The sequence below is a fragment of the Manihot esculenta genome, chromosome 7 (genome assembly GCF_001659605.2).
Source record: "Manihot esculenta cultivar AM560-2 chromosome 7, M.esculenta_v8, whole genome shotgun sequence".
Classification (NCBI taxonomy): Eukaryota; Viridiplantae; Streptophyta; class Magnoliopsida; order Malpighiales; family Euphorbiaceae; genus Manihot; species Manihot esculenta.
This window is the reverse complement of record NC_035167.2, coordinates 5,294,925-5,304,894: the sequence shown is the minus strand read 5'-3', so window position 1 is coordinate 5,304,894 and position 9,970 is coordinate 5,294,925. Positions and strand designations below refer to the sequence as shown.

The 9,970-nt window shown below is 34.7% G+C and overlaps 2 protein-coding genes across 8 annotated transcripts; both read right to left on the bottom strand.

Annotated features, from left to right (window-relative positions):
- Nucleotides 1-476: 476 nt before the first annotated feature.
- On the bottom strand, nt 477-4,222 carry LOC110619268 (heat shock 70 kDa protein, mitochondrial). Its single transcript, XM_021762584.2, has 6 exons — nt 4,034-4,222; nt 3,152-3,228; nt 2,986-3,064; nt 2,335-2,901; nt 1,637-2,257; nt 477-1,336 (listed from the first exon to the last, which is right to left on the bottom strand). The coding sequence occupies exons 1-6, from the start codon at nt 4,106-4,108 to the stop codon at nt 713-715; spliced, it is 2,043 nt and encodes a 680-aa protein (XP_021618276.1). The 5' UTR covers nt 4,109-4,222; the 3' UTR covers nt 477-712.
- Nucleotides 4,223-5,403: 1,181 nt separating this feature from the next.
- Nucleotides 5,404-9,564, bottom strand: LOC110619698 (zinc transport protein ZntB). 7 transcript variants are annotated; one of them, XM_021763239.2, is made up of 6 exons: nt 9,309-9,564; nt 8,964-8,998; nt 7,789-8,669; nt 6,610-6,689; nt 6,194-6,458; nt 5,404-6,091 (listed from the first exon to the last, which is right to left on the bottom strand). In XM_021763239.2, the coding sequence occupies exons 3-6, from the start codon at nt 8,543-8,545 to the stop codon at nt 5,832-5,834; spliced, it is 1,362 nt and encodes a 453-aa protein (XP_021618931.1). In that variant the 5' UTR covers nt 8,546-8,669; nt 8,964-8,998; nt 9,309-9,564; the 3' UTR covers nt 5,404-5,831. The 7 variants fall into 7 exon arrangements, with proteins under 7 accessions (XP_021618931.1, XP_021618930.1, XP_021618932.1 ...); XM_021763238.2 differs by having other exon boundaries at nt 7,789-8,650; XM_021763240.2 differs by lacking the exon at nt 9,309-9,564 and adding an exon at nt 9,075-9,295.
- Nucleotides 9,565-9,970: the final 406 nt, after the last annotated feature.

Below are 9,970 nucleotides of genomic sequence, written 5' to 3'. Positions count from 1 at the left end.
TTATTAAATTTAAAATTTTAAAAATTAATTAAAATTATATTAAAATACAAAATTAAATCAATTAAATTAAAATTAAAAAAATTAAATTAAAATATAAATAAATAAAATATTTAAATGTTTTTAATCAATTGGCCAAAATACAATATAATATATATAGTGATCACAGGAAAACCTACTGACTCGCTGTCGTGCTCGTTACACCTATTTTTCTAAACAATTGTACTACAAATTATAATAGAAAAAAATAGTGAAAATAAAAATAATGAGCAATCTCATTGTGCCGTTGAAAGTCGGTTATCATAAGCAAAAACGAAATGAAAGCAAACATTTTTCCATGACCTTACACAGTAGTCCAAGGATTCATGCCAAAATCCATCACAAGAAAAAAAATTCAGAAATGGACATCACAAATAAACCACCCAACAGGATTTAATCTTGTATTAGTGAAAACAAGTCATTGGAGGAAAAATTTTGAGTGGAGAAAACTTTGGTTACTCATATAACTAAAATGGGATTCCCCCTTATGCAGTTTTCAAATGAACAAAGAAAGACAATCTGATTTCCTAAGCACATTCAAGCTCCATTTAGATACAAAACCGCTAGAAACCATAATCCTCAAAAGAGAATAAAAATTTCAAAGATTCATCTTTTGAATGTGGTTTTAAACCCACCCCTCCCAAATCAAAGTATCAATGCTTACAGTTAAAGCCAATCACTTCTTCACCTCTTCATACTCTGCCTCGGGAGTCTGTTCGCCACCCTGGGAACCTCCAGATGCACTGTCCCCGCCACTGCCCTTGGACATATGCTCTCCAATCTTTGACACAGCTTTGTTTGCAGAATCAAGTTTGGATTTGATCTCTTCAATATTATCTCCAGCCATTGCCTTCCTCAAGTCTGCAACAGCATCCTCGATCTCCTTTGCAACTTCAGCAGGAATCTTTTCCCTATACTCATCCAGACTCTTCTCAATGCTGTAGATAGTGGTGTCTGCACTATTTTTTATGTCAATCAAAGCCTTTCTTTCCTGATCTTTCTGTGCAAATTGCTCAGCCTCCTTGACCATCTTCTCAATTTCATCTTCTGAAAGGCCACCAGATGATCGGATGGTGATCTGTTGTTCTTTTCCAGTGGATTTGTCCTTGGCAGAGACTGTGACAATACCATTAGCATCGATATCAAATGTCACCTCAATCTGAGGCATACCCCTAGGTGCCGGTGGAATACCCATGAGTTCAAACTCTCCCAAGAGCTTGTTGTCAGATGCCATTTCTCGCTCACCTTGGAGCACCTTGATACCAACCTGAGTCTGATTATCAGCTGCCGTAGAGAAGACCTGTGGTCAAATAAGCACCAATATGTATCACCACATAGAAAAATAGAAACAGCTAGTTTAGAATCAGAATATCAATCAGACAAAAAAGAATCAGAATATCAACCTCCTCTAAATTTGTCTCCAAATGTACTACTAGGTCTAGCACAGACTGGGTAATTTAACAGTTTATCCTCCCCAGTGTTACATCAAGGTGAAAGATTATCAGCATCTATTTGCACAAAAGATCTACAGCCTAAATTTGTTACCCACACTCATTATGAAAAAGAATAATTAACAACTAATTTAGAGACTAGGCCTCACCTGACTCTTCTTTGTAGGAATTGTTGTATTCCTATTGATCAACCTCGTGAATATCCCACCAAGAGTCTCAATACCAAGAGATAGAGGAGTGACATCCAGGAGCAGCAACTCTTTGACATCTCCACGAAGAATACCACCCTGAATTGCTGCTCCCATAGCAACTGCTTCATCAGGATTTACTCCTTTGCTCGGGCTCTTTCCAAAGATCTCTGCTACAATTTCTTGAACCTTGGGCACACGAGTCATTCCTCCAACAAGAAGGACCTCATCAACATCCTTGGTGGATATACCTGCATCCTTCAAACAGTTCTTGCATGGATTCCTGGTCCTCTCAATCAAGTGATTTACCAAAGTTTCAAATTTGGATCTGGTAAGAGTAATGTTTAGATGCTTTGCACCAGATGCATCAGCTGTAATAAATGGCAAGTTGATTTCAGTCTGGGCTGTTGATGAGAGCTCTATCTTAGCCTTTTCTGCTGCTTCTCTAAGCCTCTGCAAAGCCAGCCTGTCTTTTGTGAGATCAATGCTCTCAGTTCTCTTGAATTCACTCACTAAGAACTCCAGCAGTGCATTATCAAAGTCCTCTCCTCCCAAGAATGTGTCACCATTTGTTGCTTTCACCTAAATTCAAGTATTCATTAGCTTGAATGCTAAAGAAAATAAAATACAAAACATGCTCATGGTGAAACGGCATATACCTCAAAGACACCATTAGATATCTCTAAGATTGAAACATCAAATGTTCCACCGCCAAGGTCAAAAACTGCTATTAGACCCTCCTTGTTGTTCATTCCATAGGATAGTGCAGCAGCAGTGGGCTCATTAATGATTCTCTGCACATCAAGGCCAGAAATTCTCCCAGCATCCTTTGTTGCCTGCCTTTGAGCATCATTGAAATAGGCTGGCACAGTGATAACAGCTTTTGTAACAGTCTTTCCAAGGTAAGCCTCAGCAGTTTCTTTCATCTTCGTCAAAACGAAGGCACCAATCTGACTAGGGGAATACTGCTGCCCGTTGGCCTCAACCCATGCATCTCCATTTGGTGCCCTTACAATCTTGTATGGAACCATTTTCATCTCTTTCTGGGTCTGCGGATCATCAAACTTCCTACCAATTAAACGCTTAGTTCCAAAAACCGTGTTGGTTGGATTGGTCACAGCTTGTCGCTTTGCTGGAGTACCCACAAGTAGCTCCCCCTTCTGGTTGAAGGCAACCACTGAAGGGGTGGTCCTAGATCCTTCAGAATTTTCAATGACTTTGGGATTCTGTACATCATATCAGAAACAATTAGAAAACCCCACAGTCAAATAAACAAAAGAACAGAAGGATTTTCAGAATATTATTCTTACCTTCCCCTCCATGACAGCCACACATGAATTAGTGGTACCCAAGTCAATACCAATAACATCATTTCCAGCTGGTTTTGCACTATATGAATGAGGAAAATTTTCAAACTCTAGCAGGCACAAAATGTAAATTTCTGCATATACAAAATGAAACTGTAGTCTATATTACCTGAAAGCTCTCGACAAACTTGCCCAACCATTACTGACGTTAGAAGGGGCCCATGATGGTTTCAAATTGCCAGTCAACTGCAGAATACACAAAATAATAGCAATTAATTAGCTGTATCAACACAAACCTTCAGAACAAAATACAAGAAGCAACCACATGGAAGAAAATTCTCATCACGCAGAACTTCTTCCAAAAACAACCAGGGAAGCCAGAGTTGCATTCTTCCAGAGCTTACTCCAAAATAAAGGACAGTAAGTACTCCTAACAACTGAAATGGACAATTAACGCTAACCAAAATTTTCAAAGATGAATTCAGGTCCCTCAATTGGCCATTAACACCTATCAAAATATTCAAAGCCGTGTTTGATGTTAAAATGGATCACAAATTACAGAACATAACTTTCTTGTAATCATGTTTGATGCACAAGGATTTCATTTTCTTTACTAATATTGTTAACATTTCTATACCTTATATTTAAATCGAAAATGGAACGTTACAGATAAAACTCTAAGAAGGACAAGAAGCAGAAGAAGAATCCCCACTTCACCCGAGAGTATAGACAGCACAGATAAATCTTCATTTCAGAAATGGGTAACGTTTCAATATTAGCTATTTTCCAATAGTAAAGAACATCTATCCATAACTTGAAATTCCAAAATAGCCAACCAAAACAAGTATAACCCCAACCTAATGACACTTTGCTAGATCGCAGAAAATACAACACTCAAATTTAACTCAATCACATATCAGAATCATCTTCGGTTAATTAAAAAATCAGAAATCACAATTTTCACAAACCATTAAAGGAAACTGAAGAAATCAGAAAGAAAAATGTTAGCAGAAATGATCTACAGACAAAAAGAAGATATTTCGAAACTTACACATTTGTAAGCAGAAATAGGGGCGGAGGCTACGTCCCGACGTCGCAAGGAGCGGATGAGAGCAGCGGTGGCCATAGGTGGATCTTAGAAATGCAAGACGAAGGGAAATGAAGAGGAAATGTTAAGATTTTATTGGAGGGGTTTTAGGGTTTAGGGTTTTACTCAGTCGGCCACATGAGAAGGAAAATAGGGCTTTTTCTAGCTGTAAAATAGAACATTCTAGACCCAAAAGCGTTACCACTTGCAATGGGTTTTACAAAGCCCAAGGTCCCAAGCGGACCTTTAATTCGTTTTACGCAGTTGTTAACGTGAAAACGACATAGTTTTAACGGATCATAAGTAGCCACGTAGTTTGAAAGACGTGCTCTGTCGTCTGTCCTTTCCTTCTGGAAGTTGTGCTATTTAATTATTTTCCTTTAATTTTATTTTTAAATTTTTTACCCTTTTCTTGGAGAATAAGCATCAGTTGGTGGATGCTTCTATGTCTTTTTTAAACGGTCAACATTTAGTTTGAAAAATTTTATTTATTAAAATTCTTTAAAATATTATTTATTAGAAATTTAAATAAGTTTTATACAGTTGAGTGCGGGGTTGAGCATTTGGTCGGTTCGATTTAAAATCGAATCGAACTGAATAAATTAAAAATTAAAATTCTAGTATTTATAAAAATCAAACCGAACCGATTTTGATCAAAAACCGAACTGATCTGATTCGGTTCGATTCAGTTCGATTTGATCAGTTTCGATTTTTAATAATTTTTTTTTATTTTTTACACTTTATTTTTAGTATTTTAAAATTTAATTAAAATATTTTAATCTTAATATGATTTAATTTCTCTATATTATTAAAAAAATATATTATTATCACTAATAAGTTCGATTTGATTTTTTCGATTTTTTTCTGATCAAAACCGAACCGAACTGAAATAACCGAAATTTCTGAAATTAAAAATCAAACTGAACCGAAATGTATAAAAACCGAACTAAATTTTTAAATCGATTCAATTCAATCGATTTTTTTCGATTTAAACCGAATACTGCTAATTTTTAAAAATTAAAAGAGAATTTTTAAAATTAAAAAGAATTAAAATTTTATTTTAAAAATAGAAATTAATAAATAAATTTTTTATCTTAAGATATTTTTTTTAAAGATAGCTCTTAGTATTTTTTTTATCTTCTTTATTTTTTTTATTAAAAATATAATATATATTTATCATGATAATTATAATAAAAATACAATACCAAACTATATCTGCATATCTCATTTGACTAATAATCTAATGAATGACTAATTGTTTCATAATGCAAATATCAAATGTTCAAACCAAAGAAAGTAGATTTAATACTACAATTTAGATGATGAAATCAAAATTTAAAAGAAGTAAAAAAAAGAAAATTTCATTTTATTGTCAAAACTGTACAGTGATAAAAAAAAAAAAGAAAAAAAAAAAGAAATTACATGTGTTCAGAAAGATAGATGTTAAAACTGTACAGTGTTCAATGTTCAAAGAAGAAGAAAAAAAAGAAAAAATCAGTAAATTACAGTCCATGTAGAATCCTAACACAATCAATTTAAAAACCATACTGAACATTTGAGTTAAAATTTGCAATTCTAAGCAGAAGATCAACAATTTTTCTGCTCATTGTCTATATGTGAGAGGGGATATGTCATTCAACCACCAGTCGGATCAAATCGGTTCAAGGACTCGCATGAGAAGTTCTTTTTCAAGAGCTCAGGTGAATCAATTTGAACCGATATGCACAGTGATATTTTGTTCAAACAAGTGTTGGTTACTCGCTCAAATGCGAAGATAACCACCTCTTTCTGAATCTCCATCAGTTCTGTAGAGAAATGACTTCCTGTTGAAGGACCAGCTTCTTTTTACAGCCAATCTACCCTTCCAGGAAGCTAAACAGCCGAAAACTGAAGGGAAAAGGAAACACATGAGCAGGAGAACTAGCATAACCAGACATAGCAGCATTACATTTTGGAATCCATCTTGCAACTCTGGATCATCTTGCCCTGTCCATGGAACTCCTCCCACATTCATGCCAAACACTGTCAATGGAATTCAGCGAGCGATCGATTTTAGACGATTCTCATAATCATCTTTGGAAGTCTTTAGCCAAATCAAAGATTATATAGATAAGAAACATTTACCTCCAGTAATTATAGACAGTGGAAGGAACACAATCGAAACGAATGAAAGATAGTACAGTTTTTTATTTATTTGCTCGGACTGCCAGCTATCCAGACCTGCCTGAATTGCTGTAACTCGATTTGCAATAAATCCCACATTCTCTTTTAGCCTCCTCAATTGTCCAATTAACTCTTCTATGGAATTAATGTCTTCATGGGCAAACCATCTTTTAAAAGAGCATTTTTCTTTCACACGTGGAAATACTTGCTCCCCATGTGCAATCACCTAAGTTCGGTTAAAACTTATATAGTTTTATTTACTCGAGAAAAACATAAAAACAAGACTTGTATCCATGTATATTCCTTGAAATGATAAACATCAAGAGAAAAATATATCAAATGATAAGGAAATAGATAAATTGGACAGGACAAACTACCTGCAGCAGACGCTGAAGATTCAGATGCATTTTGGGGAATCTTCTATCATCTAGCATTTGCTTCTTCAAAGTAAAACTACCTGCAATATATCACCAAAACAGAGCTTAGCTTCATCTCCAAGAGTTAAAATAAAGCATGAAACTCCAAATACTGTAATGAACTAGTGAGAGAGAAGCAAAACTCTAATTTTGTTAAAAGCAAAGAAACCGCCTTGATCAAGCTTCCTCAACAATACCAAAAAGCTTAATTCAGATATCAATTAAGCTGAGCTTAGTATTACTGTGTCAACAAGTATTTTGAAGGAACACATTGTTTCAGAATCAAACCAAATGAGTTGTGTATCATATATATTTGGAGAAAAGAAATTCCAAGATAATAATTACACATCACAAGGAATTCATCAACAGAGGTCAAAAGGCTTAGCAATGAATATAACCCACATAGAAGCTTCATATGGGTACAACCATAGCCGCATGGGACCATCCAAGAATAAATAAACTCAAGTGCTGTGACAAAAATTTATACAGAGTTCTCATTCCCCTGGTTGTGTAAGTTAATGAAGGTCAGAAAACAACAACTGCAGAGATTTAAATTTTAAAAATGTTTCTATGATGAAGAGTTTACAATACTGGACCTTGTTTTCACAGAGGGCTTATTGCTTTCTCTCTAGATTTTGCATTTGGAGAAGAACAATAAGTTCTCCTATTAAAATTTTCTTTGAAATTAGACAGTGTGCACAAAATATTTATCTTTTTCTTAATAAAAAATTATGAGGAAAACCTGTTAAACTAAAGGTTAACTTTACATTATAGCATCTATTGAATCTATTGTGCTAGTATCTTTGAGCTTTTGTATTCCCGATTTTGTACTTGTTTCTGCCAGTTTTCAACATGAATGATCGAACATAAAGAGACTATACATTTCCAAAATAATATTAATAAGTTTTAGAGCAAGGACATGTATAATACACTAAAAATCCTTCAAGATCAATAAAATAATTTTACCAGTTTACTGTTCTTGAAAATGAATGAACAATATAAGCATAAAAGAACCAATAACCCTTCAGTTTTAACAAATAACCATCAACCATACACTTTAACTATCTTCATAACCACTAGCCCTTTAATCAGTAGCATAAAGAAGATAGAGCACAATACAATAGGAAAGCTCAATCTTACCTTTGTCAAGTTCGATCTCCACAGCATCTAACTCTATCTCTAGTTTAGTCACAACATCTTGAAGGTGATCTACATGTGTGTCGATTATGTGAGCAACAAGGTTTGAGACAGTTCTTGGTACAGGATTATCACCCTCCTCGGAGTGGTTCATTGTTAGTAAGAACTCAAGAACATGCTCCTTAATCACAATTCCACCCTGATCCGTTTCCTCCCCCTCCTGGTGAGTGGGAGTCTCCACACTAGGAATCTCAGAGAGTAGAGACTCACTCATTGGTGAGAAACCCAATCTTGGAACACGGCCTAATGACACGGTAATTACTGAATTCTCAGTAACTCTAGTAGCTAATCTAAATGTAAAATCACTAGAAGGAGGACCAGGAGAATTAACTCTAAACACAAGTGCCCCATCAACATAATTACAATATGGTCCATTGCTAACTAGTGACAAAATGTCTTGAAGTTTCAAAGGAGGGCAAAGAACATCAATGAGCCATTGCGCAGATTGTGAAAGTTTCTGATTAGTTTTTGGAAGTTCTACATGGTACCAACAGAATTCATTATCTCTACCTTCAGCAAGATCCCATTCTTTGTTGTAATAGTTTCCAAAACCATCAAATATATAGGCTCTTTTTCTCACCATGCCTGAAAACCGGGATCGATAGAAGGGGGTACTCATAAGGGGAATCTCCGCAGAGAGTTCTCTGTCCATTTCCTCTGCATAGCCATCTCTCATTGTACGTTCCCTAGCTAGATTCATTGTTTTTATAGCACAATCCACTACTTAGTCAATCCAATATGCCAACTTCCAACTTGCAAACAAATGAATTTGAGCTCCAGATCCTTAATGGTTACTCACTATATTCTGCATTAAAATTCCACTCCTATTGAATCAAAATCAGAGATGGAGATGATAAATCAAATCAAATTGAAAATGCCTAAATACAACCCAGGGCCAGGCATTATATATCCAAGAAAAAAAAAACCAAAATCAGATTTGTTATAGAATTTGTAACAAAAACAATAATCCCAATATTCCAAATTGAGCATTCATCAATCCCTGAAAGTATAGAAAATAAATTCAACCTTTCTGCTTAACATGCAATCCCAAAGTAAACACATTCGCTCACCAACTCAGGAGGAGGAGTAAAACAAAAGCAATAAAACAGATGCTTTACCTCAATGAAAAGGCTGAAACTCGGCAAGAAAAACCCTGAAATAAAAAAACCCAGATCGAGAAATTAGCCAAAACAAGCAAAGTCGATCAAAATTAACAAGATAATGAATACCCAGAATCCCTCTTGTGGCATGCGTTGATAATGAAGACCGGTGGGTTAACAAGCAGAAAGCATTGAACTTTTCAAACAAAATAAAAAAATTGACAAGATTTGTTCAGAATATTTTGAAAAAATAAATTATCCGGGGGAAGCAAGGATGAAACGTGTTGAGCAGTTTCTGAGAAACTTCCAATAAAAAATTTGCCACCAAAGAAATAGGAAAACTCTATCAAAGGCCTTGCTTACCAAAAAGGGTGTAAAATAATGGCATGTGCTTGAAGGTTTATGAGAGTAGGTAATAAAATAATAAAGCTTTGAAATTTGGAGGAGGTGATGAGAGTTAAAGAAGGCTACAGGATTGGTGCTTATTTGCTGCAACAATTTAGGAGACTTTTTTTTTTCTGATGGCGGATGTGAAAAGAAGTCTTCTTTATCTGGGACGGAGTCCCTTGTTTTTCTTCCACTTTTCAACTCGACACCTCTGTTTTTTTAGATTTTATCTATTTCTTTTTTAACCATTCAAACTTCTTACATTTAACAAGGTTCACAGGGTTAAATATAAATAAAAAATTTAGTCCATTAGGATAAAAGCCCAAGAAGCTGGTACACATCCGGATACTATCAACTGACGAACATTCCGGTGATAGTCGGCGGAGAGATGATAGCAACTTCCAGCCTCTTGCATGTCTAGGAAAACTAAGACTGCAACAAAAGACAAGTATCCTAGAACCTTAGCTAGTGTATCTAAGAGCAATCTTCAAATAAAAAAAAAATTGATTGAATTAAAATAATTTTAAATTTTAATTTAATTTTTTATTTATTTTAATTTAATTTTTAATTTAAAAAATTTTAATTAATTTGATTCGATTTAATTTTGATCAGAAAAATTTTAAAAAATTGAATCAAAC

Bases quoted from the DNA above. Each gene is read 5' to 3' on its own strand.
- LOC110619268 (XM_021762584.2), bottom strand. From the start codon at position 4,108: ATGGCCACCGCTGCTCTCATCCGCTCCTTGCGACGTCGGGACGTAGCC. The intron at 2,902-2,985 runs GTAAGAATAATA...TATGATGTACAG, and splicing joins TGGCTGTCATGGAGGGGAAG to AATCCCAAAGTCATTGAAAA. The intron at 2,258-2,334 runs GTATATGCCGTT...ACTTGAATTTAG, and splicing joins TATCTAATGGTGTCTTTGAG to GTGAAAGCAACAAATGGTGA.
- LOC110619698 (XM_043958585.1), bottom strand. From the start codon at position 8,545: ATGAATCTAGCTAGGGAACGTACAATGAGAGATGGCTATGCAGAGGAA. The intron at 6,690-7,788 runs GTAAGATTGAGC...GATATATTGCAG, and splicing joins GGAGATCGAACTTGACAAAG to GTAGTTTTACTTTGAAGAAG. The intron at 6,459-6,609 runs GTAGTTTGTCCT...AACCGAACTTAG, and splicing joins ATCTTCAGCGTCTGCTGCAG to GTGATTGCACATGGGGAGCA.